At 43.5% G+C, this 18316-nt stretch overlaps 1 protein-coding gene across 5 annotated transcripts in view; it reads right to left on the reverse strand.

The window, feature by feature from the left end:
• The window catches only part of LOC124186190 (GTP-binding protein Di-Ras2), a 331250-nt gene that overhangs the window by 63838 nt on the left and 249096 nt on the right, over nt 1-18316 (reverse strand). For all 5 annotated transcript variants that reach the window (XM_046577673.1, XM_046577676.1, XM_046577677.1 and 2 more), the window contains one exon: nt 5266-5531. In XM_046577673.1, coding sequence (XP_046433629.1) covers nt 5266-5531 — 266 coding nt within the window. The remainder of the gene's footprint in view (nt 1-5265; nt 5532-18316) is intronic.

An 18316-nucleotide genomic window follows, 5' to 3' on the forward strand; every position in this document is an offset into this window, starting at 1 on the left:
CGAGGCCCTGGAAGCCTCACTTCTACGGGCCGAGCCAAGGAAGAAACCTGAACAGCAGCCGGGTCACCCAAGACTTGCCTACCCAAACTGCTGCGGCCATGGGGGCCAGTATACTGCTGGTATCCGAGCCTAGCAGGGCGGGGAGGAAAGGTAACTGGCTAGTGGACACAAGGGGGGACGCGGCCATCCTAGGGACGTAAAACCTGACCAGCAGCCTGATGGTGGGTGGGAGAGGTGAAGGTTTCGTGTGGGTGAGAGTGAGCAGCACGAGTGTCTTCAGCTGCTACTTCTCGTGCAACACCTCGACGCAAGCCTCGGACATGCAGCTGGACGGCCTCGACGAGGCAGTCAGGGCGGCGGAGGGTAGGATCCTCATAGCAGGCGACTTCAACGCGAAGTCACCGCTATGGGGATCCGATAGATGGGACGAGAGGGGCGAGATCGTTGCTGAGTTCCTGGCCAGACTTGATCTCTGGCCCACAAACATGGGAGACGCCCCAAACTGGAGCAGGGAAACCACCGGCGCGAAGTCGATCATCGATATCACGGTTGGCAACCCCGGAGTGGCCGCCGAGATATGAGGATGGAGGGTCCTTGCAGAAGAGAGCCTGAGCGACCACCGCTACATCCACATGGAGTGGGCGCCGTGCGGGAGAACACGGGTGAAGGACGGAAGCGGCAGACAGTGGGTTGACAAGGGATGGGTCATCAGAAAACTGGACAAGGCTGCCATGACAGCCTACGTCGGGGATGAAAAGCGGAAACACGGGCGAGGCCCGACCGGGGCCGATAAAACAGAAGTGGATGCACTCATGGGTGTCATCACCAGGGCATGCGATGCAGGAATGCCAAGAAGGAGGCCTCTGCGTGGCAGGACTGCAGCTCACTGGTGGATGGACAAAATCGCTCAACTCCGTCGAGAATGCATGAGAGCCAGAGAAGCCCCGGTGTAGGCCGACGCCCTAAGCGTGGCGAGAAACAGGAGCAGACTGGATGCTTCGGGAAGGGCCAGCGCACTGCGAGTCGTGTCTGCATACCGCACTGTTTCGACGCCGGCCGCTATGTTGCTGGCGGGCCTGATCCCGTTGCACCTGATCGCGGCCGAGCGAAAAAGAATCGCGGAGGCGGAAGCGAGAAGCGGGGCGCGTAGCAAGGCTGCTAGGGTCAGACTGAGACGGGAGGAGCGGGTTGAGACAACCGAGGAATGGGACAAGAAATGGGGCGAAGAGGAGAAGAGGGCATGGACGAGGGAGGCAATACCCTCGGTAGTACCCTGGATCGACCGGAGACACGGCCAGATATAGTTTCACCTGACCCAAGGCCTAACGGGGCACGGGTGCTTCGATGCATATCTCCATCGAATAGGCAAGGAAACGGCGCCACGGTGCCACCACTGCGAAGCCGCTGCGGACAATGCGAAATAGACGTGGTTCGTATGCCCGGCATGGGTGGCACCGAAAGAAGAAATGTGGAGCGCGACCGGACCAACCATGAATATCCGGGAAATAGTGCGCGCCATGCTCAGAGAGGCGAAACAGTGGAACGCGGTGGCTGACTACATCAGACAAGTACTCCGTGGCAAGGAGAAGGCCGAAAGGGACAGGAGGGGGAACGACCAAGCAGGAGACCCAATCCGGGTACGCCTTCGTGATCCACGGCGTGCGGTTGTGACCTGGCATACAGGCACGCCGTATGCTTCAGGAGCACGGGCTACCTCAAGGACGGTGCGACCGAGCCTATAGCCAGCGACATAAGTGTGGAACAGGACAGGATCGTGGGTCTGGCGGCAAGGCACGCCGACGAGGAAATCGGGAGAGGACCGCCTGCGGTCAAAGCAAGAATGCCGGGTAGCGAGGGTGCAAGGGTCTGGATGACCTACGGGGACGTAAACTACGTAGGCAACAACCGGGCTATCTTGTACCTGAAGCGAAGGTACGGAGGCCAACAGAAGCTGACGAACTCGTGCAGTCCAGTGAACATGCAACTGCCGGGGCCAGACGTTGTGTTCCTCGACGGTGTGGTTTTCACCGCCAGTTGCCAGTGCGTCAGCTGGGACGAGCATGCGAGGATGTTCTCGCACTACCGATCCACGGTGGATGAAGAGGCCACCTGCTCGGACTGGCGGCTGGCCAGGACGCAGACGTCGCAGGCAAGTGTGCAGGAGCTAACTTGGGGCCACGTGAGCACGGCCAGCAACATGCTCTGCAGAAAAGGCTAGCAGTGCGCAGGGAGACTCAAAGTGCGTGCAGGAAGCTCAGGACAGAAGACTAGTGACACGGGCAGGTAGACAAATTGGCAGGACAATTAGTGCGAAGCCAATGAACGTAGTGTAGTGTTAAGTGTAGTGCGAAGTGTGACTACGGACAAGGTCGCCGGAACACAGACATCAGCGAATTTCGTGCCGACAGTAGTCACAACTGAAACAAGAAGAGTGGAGGAAAGGTAAAGCTGACCGAGGCGCGACAGTCTGGCCGAGATGGTCAATGTCACGCCAAGGTAAGCGGGAGAGAGAGGCTAAGAGATCGGCCAGCCACAGGGATGAAGTGCAGTAATGCGAGAGCGGGTCCGCCCTGTCCTGGGTGAGGAGCGGCGGAGGGGTTTTAGCCGGTAAGAATCCGGCACTATCCGACGAATTCCAAGAACATCCGGCTGTCTTTTGCAAAATTTCTTCTTCACCGCTAAAAAAAAAAAAAAAAAAAGGATATGTTAGGTTAGGTTAGGTCATTAACACACCGACTACGTGCCCCTTCATCTCGTTCGCCATCTTGCATGTCAGTCAGACATCTTGTATGTTAGCTTCGGCCGGTAACAAACCGACTATAGGCGAGGTGATTCCTGCAGCACTATATTCGGTCGGTAAGTCAGTTTGAGCCAGAACCCCCCTTATATAACTACCCGGAAAAAAATGAACTCTGTAAGGAAACTTAGACCTACGTGTGCTAGTCGTCTCCTTGATAGTAAACAATAAACCAAAAACCATAAACAAAATCTTACCTGAAGCGCTAACCGTAATCGTCCCCTACTATGTACAGCGCTAATCGCCTACTTAAAAATAAACCACTAGACAAAAACTAAAACCAAAATCTCACTCGACGCGCTGACCGCGATCGTCTTCTACGAAATACAGCGTTAATCGCCAAACTACAATAAGCATCCACCAGAGCAATAACTGAGACAAAACTTTATTCGACGCGCTAATCACACATCTAATTATTATTCGTAATTACTCGTTTCTCAACGGTGATCTTATGACGCTTATCGCGACGCATCCGAACCCAATCCATACTCGCAATTACCCCAGATTCACAAATCGCTGTGCTAGACCGAGCGCTCACGCACGACGATATGCAACCTACACGAGAGGTGACACTTTCACCTAAGCTGACTCGACGGGACCCCGTACAGCGGAATTTGGCTGCACTCAATTTGAAATAATAGTGTACTTGACTCAAAACTCTACTATATACCATACATAACCAAAATGTTACTCTACGCGTTATCGCGAGAACTCAGACTACGGCCATCAAACAAGGAGACCGGCAAACAAATTTCGAGTGCTCTACTAACTCAATTATTGACTGGCCAACCGTTGATCGGTGCGCCGATCTAAATCGTACTTGAAATATGTTTGCGAAGAATTTACAGCGCTTACCGCTTCGCAGACACCCCAAAAAACTCTCCGACGCCTGTCTTCGCCATAGTGCCCTCCCAGCAATTCAAATTGTCTTTTCTTCTACCAAACGCTTCGACACCACTATCGCAAGCTGTCGCCAGGGCTCAAGTGCAGAGCTTCGCTAATCGGAGCTGAAATCCATACATGTTTCGAACATAGGTGCTATTAGTCGTGAAAAATTCTTCTGATGAAATTGGTGTTCTCCTTACGAAATTCTTATAGCCTAACTTATCGCTATCGTTGACTCCCGCTGTCGCGGAACGCTGATTGGCTGTCCAGTTCTCCGGTGTCCCATCGTTAGACAGTGGCGTGGTGACGGCAGCGTGGTGAGGGGAGGCTACGGCTTGCCGGCTACCAAGCGGGAGTCACGACCGCCTTGGTTTCCCTCGTCGCAGAGCTCTACGTTGACGCTCTCTCCGTAGCCTCGTGTGAGGCCCCCCTCTCGTCGCGATTCTTCGCGACTGTGATCCTATAACGCTGTTGAGTTTGCCGTCGATCCCGTGTATTTTGTTGCATTTACTCGAAAAAAAAACAAATAATAAATAAAAATCCTGAAAAGTTGTATTCGCCAGCCCGTAAAATATTCTCTCTCAGAGTATTGGATGCGTCACCTTCGTCTTGGCGCTCTTTTACGAAATGATTAGCGGTCTGATCGCGGAATCCCTAATTTCCAAGTTCCGCCTAGGGTTCGGGGGCCGTTTGAAACGCACAAAAAAAAATGGCACGTTACAACTGATACTGATATTACATGTATCATAAGGCTAGAATTCAACTTGCGGGTCCCATTAAGAGCACTGACTTCAAAAGACATCGATCTTTCACTACAACCTTTCACTATTACCGAGTTATGCGATAAACTGCCTATGAATATAAAAATGGATGACAACATCGCCAGTTACTACTGACACCGCCTACAGTATAACTCACCTAGACCCGACGGTGAGGTATTGGATGGTCCAACTCCCCTCATTAAAGACTGTCTATAATGCAACTATCGGCCCAAAAAAATGTAGACAATATGTGTAGAAAAACACTGATAGAATTCGTTACAATCATACAATTATATACTGTGACGACGAGCTGTCCAGTCCAAGTAGTCGCCAGCTGATACATGTACATAAAGAGCGACCCTGAGTAGAACCGAAGGGACTAGACTCAGACCGAGGCGTGCGACGAATTTTTCTTTTGATTGTAATCACTAGTACCATATTCTATCTGACCAGTGCAATAGTTCCAGGTTGGTACAGCAAAGTGACCAGAACAAATGGATTGAATACTACATTAACCAAGAAATATTATAGTACTATCGCATATAATCACACTAAATATCGTTATTTGTATTATATTGTCTCGCACTTCTGACAATATTGAAATCGTTATTGCCGTGGTAACCATATTCCTAGAATTTCTTAGTAACTATACCAATCAAAATTCTTCTCATTGCACAGATATTCACGCACACTCCCCAATAAACTCATCATGGAACGCAAAATCGCAGTACTCGATTTTAGAATATACTCTCCTCCCCCGCAATTCGAGAATTACGTATAATGGAATATTCTCGGACTATTATCTGCAACGCTGAAACTTACCTACGGGATCCGTAGGCAGAGCACCGTCTCCTCAGGCCGGATTCGGTGGTCTCACCGGCGGGAGATTTGGGCACGATACGAGAAAGCGTAACGAAGCAGCGGAAAAGCTCTTTGATGTTGTAGTCGTCTTTCGCTGAACACTCCATTACTTTCGCTCGAAGCTTCGGCAACTCACAGAAGAGCCACTCGCTAACATCCTCTATCCGCACCTCCCGTCGTGTTGGCGCTAGGTCCAACTTATTGCCGGCAATCACAATCGGCACTTCCTAGATTGGGTTGGAAATTGAAAATCTTTAGAGCACCAATATCACTACCATTTATAATTTTCATGTTTTAATTTTTTGTTTTTGTTTGCATACGCTTATATGCGAATCGTTGAACAATCTGTTAATATTTTCAGTATGCAAATCCTGGAGCGACCAGAAACGCAGATTTGACACGCCCACTGAAAAGTAGAAGAACATTGCCGGGTGGGCTGCGGATGGAATGGCTGGGGCGGGGAGGGGAGGGACGGAGGGTAAAGGGAATCTGTGGAGGTATAAGGGCATGTATATGTGGGTCCGAGGTTAAATCTGTCAAGATTTGAGAGCATATATGTGGGTTCGAGGCTAAATCTGTCAAGATCTGAGATCAGAATTCCTTCACCCTCTCTCCCTCCCTTCCCCACCACAGCCATTCCATCCGCGGCCTACCCTCCCCTTATTTAACCTTTTACCCCCCGATATTCAAGCTTCAGCTTTCGACCTTCGACCTTCGATCTTCGACCTTTAATCGACCTTCGACCTTTACAACATTCATGCCTATATTTGTATATTTAAACCAGCAATTTACATCATATACATACTTGACTCAAGACTAATAGTCCCAAAGACAATAATGTATACCCTGCAGAGACATTTAGCATGTCTGTGCGCAGGACTGGCGAAAGTAGATGGAGAAAAAAATAACAAAATAGTTATTTAAGATATAACTAAGAAAGTTTATCAATAATATTATAATAAAATATAATGTGAATATAAAATAAAATGATCATTTTTGTTGTAGTTTCTCGGTGCTTGAGTAGTTTCTTTGTGATATTTGGTAGCTCTTTATTTGCCTCTTTACATTTTTTTTACTACATTCTAATATTTTCAGCTCATGCGTGAGTCTGTTTTAGCTCTTTATTTCCTGAATCACATGATTTTTAAAGCCTATAGTTTTGGAGGTCTTTGGTAAAGCAATAGTTTTGTTTCTAGTATTGCTTCCCGATTGGGTGTATTTGGTTTTCAAGTCGTCATAATGATATAGCAGTGACTCCAATGTGTAAGTCTCGCGGATGTTTAGAGGTTCCATCAGATCAGCATTATTTCGTGCAATTATCTTCCATAGTCTGTGCTGGACCCTCTCAAGAGAGACCATTACATTTCCGTATGCTCTACCCCATGCTATTATACCGTAGTGAGCTACACTTCCAAAAAGTGCATGGTACATCATTACCAGAATTTTTTTATGAGCGAAATGCGATAGTCTTCAGAAAACGTAGAGCAAATTTCTGGTTTTTTTAATAATGTGGTCTATTTGAAAATTCCACCTGAGATGACTATCAAAGATAACCCCTAAATACTTTGTACTCTGTACTCTGTTTATTTCCATACCGTTAATGGTAATTGCGAACTCGGTCGGAATGCTGACTTTATATGGCTATAAAGATTTAACCCTTTATCCCACATATATACCATTATACCTGTGAAGCCTTAACCCTTCACCCTACGTATATGCCCTTATAACTATGAAGATTTAACTATTTATCCTACGCATATATCTGTGAAGATTTAACCCTTTACCCTACATATAGTATAACTTCTGTATATACCGGGACAATCTCTTGAAACTATACATACAATGCACATGCGCGAGTTTTATCAGCTGCTCGAACAGGCTGGCCACTCCAAGTTTCAGCTGTCAAACTCTGTTTCTGGCGGCGATGTAGTTCATAGGACTTTTTAAGGTTAGAATCTCAAACAGTCGAGGTAGTGACTCGGAAAGTTGATGCTAATGCTCTTTGAAAATTGGCTTCATTCGACTGAAATGAGAAATCTGTTCAAATGTTGGGTGCTTTGAAGAAACGCAGCAGTTAGGTGGGAACATTTTATTTGATCACTTTTATTGTTTCGTACATGAGAAATTACAATGAAATTTTTTTCTATCAACAGGTGATACGGCCAAAATAATTACATCTCTAATATTTACTGTTATCTGCGTATTCAAATAATCACACTTACAAAGATCATCGCCACTTTCAAGCAACTCAGCAACTTTCTCACTCTCTTGTGATTTCAGGCGGTAATATTGAATTTCATCACTTTTGAAAATGGGACATTAAACCGAGCGAAAGATCAAGTTCCGATTGAAAAAAGTTCAAATGTAGTCTACAGGATTCCTTGCGCTGATTGCAATGAATGTTGTATAGGACAAACAGGTGGACATCTAAAAACAAGAATTAATGAACACTAACGGAACATTTTCTCGGATCGGGATAAACAAACAGACCTGACACAGCATAGAGTAGATGGTAATCACAATTTTAATTTTACAGAAGTTAGTGTCCTCCACCGCGAGAATGGTTATAAAAAAGATTGATTTTAGAAATGTGTAGCCTTGTCGGAGATTGTAACTCCGTCAATGTAAGATATGATACCGACAATCTTAGTGAGGTTTATTACAGTTTGATTATGAATGAGTAGTTAGTCGCTTTCTTCTCACGGTGGAGGTATCTAACTTCTAAGGGTAAATGCCAGCGCCACGGCGTCTCTACTCCATGCTTCTTCCTAGTTACTGATTGTCTAGTTTTACGTTGTGAGTCGTCATGTTAGTGAGTCGTCGTCTCAGTATTCTTTGCATGGTCTTTTTCGCGCACACCATTTTCTCTGCCGTGACTATCTGCTGCCTATGACTACTAACAATGTTCTCACTTTTAATCTTGGATTCCTTGCTATCATGGTGTCAAAAGAACCTGATAAGATATGAATCTTCAATTTCCCCTCTGGTAAGTCTTTCTTCACCTTTGTCTGAACCATGGCACTCAATAGCCTTCCTTCATCACAAATGACGACTCGACGATTCCTTGGTTTCTCTATTGTCTAATGGATTGACTCAATTTTCGGCCATTATGCTGTTTCTATGTATTTCAATGTAAGTTTTCTTTTATTTTTGTGCCGTTTTTTTTTTTTTTGTTTCTTTTCTTTTTGTGTACTTTGGTCTTTACTGATATAGTACAATAAAGTCATTGTGTGACCGCTTAATTAATCATAGTCCTAATTATGGGTGTGTAATTTTTGTTTATTTTATTTTTCGGTTGATGAATAGTTCTGAGGAGGGCCCCTCTTCCCCACTAGGGCCGAAACGTAAAACGCATGATTGTTTTATTTCAAACATTTGACCGAGGACACCGAGAAACTATCAATTTTGACTCTACGATCTTTTACAATGTCGCGAAACATCTCCCCGTGTAGTTTAAATTTCTCATAATCCCGATCATCTTTATGAACGATTTTTGTCGCGACTGCACTCTATGGTTTGGATGGCTGAGCGACGAGTCAGAATTACAGTAGAGACAAAATTAAAAAAAAGGTTCATATTTAAGAATTTGCAGTTGCAATGGTTAAATTTCAAGTGTTATCATTCCACATTACTAGGATTCCGTGTGTTTTCGTAACAACACATACAACATTGTACTTACCAACGCTAGTTATACACACAGAGAATCAATAAACCTACGCTGTCAGATAGTCAAACGAGGATCATTGACAATGAACCTACACTTCCGAATAGAAACACACAGATATACCAGGATGAATGATAAACCTCTATTATCGAATGGTTATTACAAGAACAAATAATGATGACCCTACACTATCAAATGGTTGTACAAACATATAAGGATAAGAAGTAAACCTCGCTAGTGAATGGCTCACATTTCTCTTCACAAGGATCTCCTGACGAACGGAGAATGTTATATTGAAAACCTGGAGATAGAGTGACGTTTGTATCGACGCTCGGTTAGTTACGACGTGACGAGACGTTTATCCGGCTATTCCTGAAAATTGTGTGCTGACTTTACTAAGCGAATAAAGTAAAGCTTAAACATATGGAATATAAATACGGAGATAGGCTGTTCTTAAAAATCGATAGTTTAGCGAGCAAGAAGATGAAAGTCAATCTGTGGGCACCACTGACGATTTTACTCGTGATATCGAAGGGTACGACAGGTAGAAAGATCGAAGTACGATCCACGATGTCCACTCCAGTCGATGGACCACAATTCATCATGTACAATTCTAGATGAATTTTTCTAATATTGTATTCAATTGTTGGACAGGCGAGAAACTTAATTTCAAAGGTCTCGGGTCCCTGCTGCATTAGTCACCATCTTAAAAAACGTGTTTCATATCATATCCCGAAACCGGCTGAATTCGGAATAAAAATACACTTTTTTGGGAGATAAGTATATTATTCCTATTATTTTTTTTTCTTTGTCATCAAATTTTCGAAAGATTTTCTGTATACCGTTTTCCTACAAAACTACACTTAATTTTTTCAAAATTTCAATCAATCGGTCCAGGAAAACCGCTGAACCGATCGATCTACCGATTAAGAGGGACCTTTGGGGTACATTAGGCTGTAAAATTTTCTCCTAACCTATGCTTTCCCCCCAATATTGACGAAGATACTGTCGATTATCCAAAAAAAGGCAAAATGGCATTTTTTTGCTCTTTTTTCACGTTAACGCTACAGGTGGAAAAAATTTTTTTTTGACATCAACCTTGACAGATTTTTGTAGGAAATTTTCTGTAGAAAAAGAAATTGCTCTTCGGCTCGCTGTGCGACCAGTAATTCCAGAGATATCGGCAGTCGAGTGAAAAAGGATCCTTTGGCATTCAAAATTCGATATCTCGAAGACAAATGGTCGTATCGAGGTTTAAAAAAAAGCATCTTGAAGCTGAATAAACAGGCTATGCGACCTATGCATTGGTTTAGCTTGGAAAAATTTTTCCATGCCCTTAGAGCGAAAAGAAAAATGTAGAAAATTTTGAAAATTTTTTCTTCGTGCTTTATCCAAGGATTGCATGGCTAATAGTGGTTTGAAAAATTTTTAACTAATAAATCCAAAAACTAGAGTCTTCAAGCTTCAAAAGCTTGGTTTTTTGATTTCTTGTACGACCATTTTTCACTGAAATACAGCCTGTTGAAAATCACCAAAAAATTTCGAAAATTTTGTTGTTTCCTTAATTTTTACGAGAAGTATAGTATAAAAAGTAACTTTTGTAAAGTAAAATTTTTTTGCCCGATTTGTATCTTCCACGTTATACGGGTTTGAAGAAAAACACATTTTCATAACGAATAAATTGAAGGATGAGGAATAAATGCACACAGAGTATCAGTTATAAAACAGATATGAGAGGACAAATGAAAAGTGTCTAAGCTAGCAGAGATCGCCTCATACAGGACTTTATTTCCGACTTAACTCTGGCCACATTACCAGATGAGATGGTACAGTTCTGAATTTGAGTCCCCATTTCCTCCATCAGATGGCATTACCTTCCTTGGTTACCGATAATTAGTATGTGACTTGGGGGATTAAGCCTTACTGGTGGGAGTTTTACAGACAAGGGCGTCGCCATAGATGGCGCCACCTGTGTTACCGATCGATAGAACTGACAGAAAGTTCAATAACGAGCTCGTGTGCTCTTAGACGGACAACCATGTTGAATTATTGCTGTTAGAACAGAAGCAGAAGGAGACATTACGAATTTTCACCGTTAGATAGCAAACATTTCAACGAAGGAAGTGTTGTGACAGGTGGTGCCCCCTTATCGATCAGTTACTATTTTATCGGCCAGTCTGATTTTTTTCCCAATGTTCATCGCAAGGTGGTGTTACCGCCCAACCTTACTGACAATTAATGTTACCCGCGAGGGGTAAGAAATTATCTGTACTGCTGATCGATGTTACAGACAAAGAGTTTTAATAATTGGATTTTATTGTCCGTCAGAGGGTTAGACGTCTCACTAACAGAAAAGTTACCATACTATAGGTTTTACAGATGGCACCTCGTTTATCGATGAATCGTTGTTTTGACGATGTTGATCAACTCGGCTTCATTTCCACTGTTCACCGCACGATGGTGCTACTTCCGGCCTCACTGACTGTTCGTGTTATCCATTAGAGACAAGAACACTGTAACCATAGGTTTTCAGAGGTGGCGCCCCCCTTATTGGTCGGTCGCTGTTTTACCAATCAGGTCTGTTTTAATTTCAATTTTCACCGTGAGATAGTGCTACATTCGGCCAGCCCAAACGTTGGTGTCGCCTGCCAGGGCTGATTTTACCTACGAAGAGTTCAATCGTAGTATATAAGGAAAGTCAAGCCAATCTCTCTGTAACATGAAGACGATCATAGATGTACAATCATTCATCAGGCATAGCAAGAAGCTCATATCCAAGGAACTCACAGTCATCGACATCAACGGATCGGGTATGGAGCACATCCTCTTCAAGCCACCCTATGATTTGGCGAGATTACCGGTTGAATGTAAAGCTACTGATGCATGGTTAACACGCAATTATTACGGAATACCATAGAATGCTGGCAACAGATTTCACGAGGATGTACCAAAGATTAAAGGAAAAATGTTTATAACTGCGTGTAACGTTGCAGGGAAGGAGAAGAAAGCATGGCTGACGGAAATCTTCGATGGTCCAACACAAGTAATTAATATTGAAAGTAGCATAGTAAGGCCGGTTCTGAATACAAACACCTTCTTTACCGACCAAGCCGCCTATCGCATCCCAGACGGAAACCCTTGAAGGTTACCCCTACTCTCGTAAGATGAAACGTGCTTTGCCATACCGACCTGAGGTCGAAAACGTGCAACCTTATCGACATTTCTATTGAATAGAATTATTGTACTATCGTTGCGAAGTAATTGTCAACTGTACTCTAAAAATTGTACTCAATAAAACTGTTTCTTAAAGAATACTCATGAAATAATTTTACACCTTCACCCTCACCTTAGGTCTTAAGAGAGAATATTTTTCAATACAAAGCTTACGTAAGATTCAACCTTGCTCTCCATCCTTGACCGAGCTGTACTCAAACCGAGTTATGTTCTGCATTCCTAGAGCGATAGTAACCCAATACCGCAGATCCTTGGCTCAGAATGTATACTACCGCAGCTATCGTTCGACCTTGCACTCTGGCCTTGACTAAACCCATTCAAAATTCATCGTAGAGTCCATATGCCAGTTACAAGCCAAAAAGAATGTCACATTGATGATAATGTATCGACATCCACGTTGGTAAAAAAGAATTCTCAGAACCAATAATTTTGGAATGTCGCGTGGTTGATAACGTGGGAAAGGAATGTGAGGTGGTTGACGTTACACATCGGCGATATTCGAGTGGATAAAATCAATTCTCGGAACTATTAATTTTGGAATTTCACGTGGTTGATAACGTGGGAAAAGAATGATGGGGTGGTTGATGTTACACATCAGCAGTCCTACCGTGGGAAAGGAATTTGAAGTGGTTCATGTTACACATCAGCAGTCCTATCGTGGGAAAAGAATGCGGGACGGTCAAAAAGCTCTCGCCCCCACTGCACCCTCTACCGTTGGCAGACGAGCACTACATAAAGACTTTAATCTTCGGTCGGTAAGATTGTCGGTAGAACAGCACGATTTTGACGTTCGACCGATACGAATTATTGGTGCGATTTTTACCGTCGACTGATACAACTGTCGGTAGGGTTGCACGGCATTGACCTGAAGTCGGTACGGCAGACTGCGACGTCATCGCGAAAAAGGGTTTGAGTCTGGGGAGAATGTCAGTAAGTGTCGGTAACAGGAATCTGCGTGTAGAACCCGCCTTGCTATACTACTGTGCATAATCTTGTGTAAAATTTTCTGAAAAACATTTATCATTCGAAACTTTTCTTCGTACGACCAACAGAAAGCGAAATAATCGGAAACTGAAAAAACCCCGATTTTTGGGTCATTTGTGCACATTTTTGCCAAATGCTGACTAGATCGATACATCAATATTGTATCATATTATTTGCGACCCCTAGCTGTATCTATTAACAAAAATTCAATACCTCGTTAAGTTCTTTGCACCATTTTCTAGTTTGACCTGACTGTTCCTAGTGTTTATTACTTTGACTTGTAGCAGCTCAAATCGTAAGTTGAGGGTTTTGTATCAGAGCTAAAGGTTGAAAGATAACTGTCAGATGTGAAAATTATATACACGCTGCTTAATGCTTCATAGGTATGCACGGAGGAACCAAAAAAAAAACACCGTATGTTCATAAAGAACACCGTCAGAGGGCAGGTACCACGCTTACATTTCGATAGGTGCTTCCGCAAGCAAGATTCCTGCCATACTGTGTTTCTCTTTGTCTATGACGCAATGGTATTATGCCTGCTAGGATGGCGATTTTCAGTGCTGCAGGCAGGAAGGTAGTGATGTCGTCACGATGAAACGAGACGAGAATTGTGTTGAATAAAATATATGTTATCGCACTCTCGCTGTTTTGAAACTGGCGCGCACCTTTTATGCGCGCACAGCCACTGCCACGCTACCGACGGAGCTTGGTATTATATCCGTTGGGTGAGTGTCCAGTGTGTGTCCTTGTATCACCTGTACTGTTGCTGCATGTTCAAATGAATGACTTAGATTGGATCCTGCGTTATCCCCATGCTCGCTAACCATCCAGCTTGATTATCGATCTAAATAGGTAGTGTGACTCAAGAGGTTATAGGCCCAGTTACCCAAGTTGAGCATAGGTTGGCCAGAAAGAAGGGATATTGAAACAAGTGTTAAGTGCGTCTCTCGCGTGATGAACCGGACCGAGGCTATATTTTGCGCAAGTTACGCATGGGCAAGTATACATGTTCCAACGGTCGCGAGTGAAAGCTTGGACTTAAACAGATGTTGGAAGAAATATTTTTACGGCAGGTGCAAAAACTCGACAGCACAAACTTTCTCACGTGGAAGTTCCAGATGAGAGCCGTATTCATGGCGGCGAGAATGAGTGACACGGCCAAGGCTATGTGGGATATCTTATGTCAAGTTCGTGAACAAAAATTCTACGACTACAAAATGGCGTCCGGAGACACGGTCGTACAACACGTGGCTAAAGTGAAAAATATGGCAGCACAACTCAGAGACGTTGCAGAGGTAATGTTCCTAGCTACTCTAGCACCAAGTTTCGGCGTTTCCCAAACGATATGGGACAATGTCGAGGAGGCTAGACAGACCATAAAGAATCTAACCGACAGATTCATTCGAGAAGAAACGAGGTTTGCAAACGGAAGTAACGCTACCGAAGCGTTGACTGCTTTGAAATACAGCGGTGCGAAAAACAAATCGCAAACTTCCGGAACCTCGAAGAACAGACGTTCAAAAAAAGACGTTGAGTGCTATGAGTGTCGTGAAAAAGGACATTTTGCGCGGGACTATCCGTCAAAGAACAAGAAACGCGGTGATCGTGATGGCAGTGGATTGCGAGAATATGCGTTTGTGGTTTCAAAAGACGAGATAAATAAGGAGAAACAACCGCCAAAACAAAGCGCGAATCCGTCGACAGAACAGGCGCGGCTATTACTCGAGGTCGATAACAAAGACGCATGAGTAACCGACAGCGACGCGTCTAGACACATTACCTACCGACGTGAGTGGTTTGAAGAGTTCCCTTCGAATGAGAGCGCCACATTCGTGCTTGGAAACGGCAGCCAGTGCGATGCACCTGGTGAAGGCACAATTCGAATTGAGAAGCTTGTAGACTGTAGATGAAGGACAGGACGAATCGAGGGTGTATTGTACGTGCCGAGAATGAAGAAAAACTTGTTCTCGGTGAGCATGTGCATCGAAAAAGAATACGCTGTTCAGTGCGGTAACTTAAAAGTAACAATCACATTTAAGAATGAAGTGATAGTGGTCGGTAAAAAGGAAGCAAATGCAACGTATTACATGTGTTTTAGAGTACTAGTATCCGGAGTGTCAAGTGAAGCGATCCCGGCCACCGTTGATATAAATCGGTGGCATGAGCGGCTTGGACATATCGGTAGTGGATCATTATGTGACATGGTGAAAAATAACCTTGTCACGGGCGTTCCAATAAAGAATGCGGACAAATTCTTTTGCGAACCATGACAATTCAAGAAGGCAGATGTGTTACCGTTTAAAAAAAAAATCGTAGATACAGAGATACGAAATCGGGTGAAGTTGTTCATAAGGATGTGAACGAGAGAGTACAAATAGAATCACTCGGTCTCTTAAATCATTACGTAACGCTTCTAGATGACGCGTAGGGTATCTATTTTGTGTATTTTCTAAAAGACAAGGACGAAGTTGTTGAGAAATTCGAGCTCTATGAAAAGATGGTGGAAAACAAGTTCGGTTCAAGTATAAGAGTCGTGCGTTCTGATAATGGTGGCGAGTACGAAAATGAACAATTCGAAAGATAACTTGGACAGTGCGGAATAACCATGGAAAACACAGCCCGTTACACGAAGCAACAAAATGGAAAAGCGGAGAGAGCAAATAGAACAATCTTCGAATGCACACGCACGATGCTGTGAGCGAAGAATCTTCCAAAGAACCTATGGTTAGAGGTGAAAAGTACTGTGGTTTACATACTGAACCGCACCACGAAATCAAATCGCAAGGACATAAAGACTCCGTATGAAGTCTGGACTGGAAATAAACCGGATCTGGGACACGTGCGTATCTTTGTATCTGTAGCCGATAAACACGTGCCCAAACAGCTGCGGAAGAATCTCGACGATCAATCTTAAAAAAATGACCTTGGTGGGATATCAAGGAAACTCATCGAACTATCGGCTCTACGATCCTGTGACTGAGAAAGAAATCATGTCAAGAGACGTTGTATTCAATGAGAAGTTGGGTGAGGTAAGCTCCAGTGAAAGTAGTTCACAACAAGGAGTACTAGTGATTCCAAAAGCCATGTCAGTTCCACAGATGATCGAAAACAACAACAACGAGGTCATCGAAATTCTTGAGGATGAAGATGAAGAGTTCGACGATGCGCAAAACGCACCAGCAAACGTGCTAGCTAGAGAAGAACAGCAAGATGACGTACTGGATCCAGTCGCAGGTCAGCGGCAACTGCGGGACACGCGGACGCTCAGAATGCCACGGAGATCCGACGTAGATCTCGTGGAGTACAGTACGCCTGTTACAAATTGAAAAAGTAATGGTTGATGCAATACTTTTTCATTAAAAAATTTGCAACCCTTATCAGTGCAATCAATACTGAACTACAGGCTCACGAGAAAAATAACACGTAGACCATAGTGGAGCGAACCGACAAGATGAAGCTCATCGATTCGGAATGGGATTTCAAACTTGTGAGACGTGAGACTGAAACACGACCCAGATATGAAGTCAGGCTGTGTGCCAGAGGATTTCTCTAGCGATAAGGGATTGATTATAATGAAGCTTCCGCCTCAGTCGTAAGATATGATTCGCTGCGAATGATTCTGGCTCGAGTCACCGAGCAGGACTGCGAGTTGAAGCAATTTGATGTGTGTATGGCATTTCTCTTCGGGGAGTTAAAAAAAAATTTTTCATGAAGACCCCCGAAGATTTGGTCGTCATGAAAGAAGAAAGAGAAAGTGACTGTGAGAATCTTGTGTGCCGATTAAATAAGTCATTCTATGGTCTCAAGCAAGCCCCTCGCTGCTGGAACCAAAAATGTAGTGCGTTTCTAAACAAGTTTAATCTAGTGCAATCTGACGCTGACCAAGGTATCTACAGGCAGTGTGAATGCGTGTGAAGTATGGTATGCATTGTTTGTAGATGATGGGCTTACAGTTTGTAAATTATTTAGTCTGTTAGATAAAATACTAACAGGTATGAGAGAGAAGTTTGATATAACCCTGGGTGATGCGACCAAATTTGTGGGCCTACAAATCGAATGAAACAGAACTACGAAAAGTCTGTTTATACATCAACCAGAGTTTGCTGTTAGAATTCTTGAAAAGTTTAGAATAGACGATGCGAAACCAGTGAGTGTGTCAGCTGATCGTTATACCGTTTTAGTTCCCTCAGAGTCAGATACTGAACGAAACAATTTTCCGTATCGAGAGGCGCTAGGATCGCTGTTATTTCTATCAATGGTCTCTCGACCAGATATTACCATTGCAGTAAATTCATTGTCTGAATAAGTATCTAAGCTATCATAATCTCAGCCACTGGAAGGCGGTAAAAAGAATCTTTGCTTACTTACAAAGAAAACCCTTCCGCTAACATCCTTCGATTTTGATGAAATTTATATATGTTATTCTACATCAAAATCTAAGAGACACGTATTTTTTTTTAACGGCGGAAAAACGTTTCTAGGGGGTGAAATTATCCTATGAAATTGAGACCTCCGAGCGATAATTCTCAGGTTTCACCTATTTTCACTTGAGATAATCGAATGCATCCAAATGGATAATTACCTTAAAGATAAACGATCGAAAATGCAACTGATTTCTTATCGGGGGGTTGCATAGAAAAAAAGTTATAGGTGTTGAAATTCATAAAATCGTTATAACAAAAAAAACTATTGCACCTATCTCGATGGATTGAATTGCACTTTGGAGAGTGAAAAAAAATAATACATATGGATTTTTGCGTTTTTCTCGCAAATGGAGTTGAGGGGGTGAACTACTCCTATGTATGTTTACATTTAATCTCAATAAAACGGCAGTAATTCTTTTTTTTTTTCATTCCTTCTCCTAGTGATATGTTTTCTTTTAATTTACCACAACCGTATCACGTGTATAGCATTTAATGAACGGTTTTATCTAGGAGCCAACTTATTTATAGATCGATCTTCCGTTGAAAAAGTATTTATATCTGACTTATCGATAATTCTGACTAATTTATATTTGGCAATGAGATAACATAAGCATACGATAAGCGCTTACACATATTCGTTTCGGTAAATAAGACCAAGTTTTGGGACGACGCGACGCACTGAAAAACGGCGTAGTCAAGTAAAAAA

The sequence above is a fragment of the Neodiprion fabricii genome, chromosome 7, assembly GCF_021155785.1.
Source record: "Neodiprion fabricii isolate iyNeoFabr1 chromosome 7, iyNeoFabr1.1, whole genome shotgun sequence".
Classification (NCBI taxonomy): domain Eukaryota; kingdom Metazoa; phylum Arthropoda; class Insecta; order Hymenoptera; family Diprionidae; genus Neodiprion; species Neodiprion fabricii.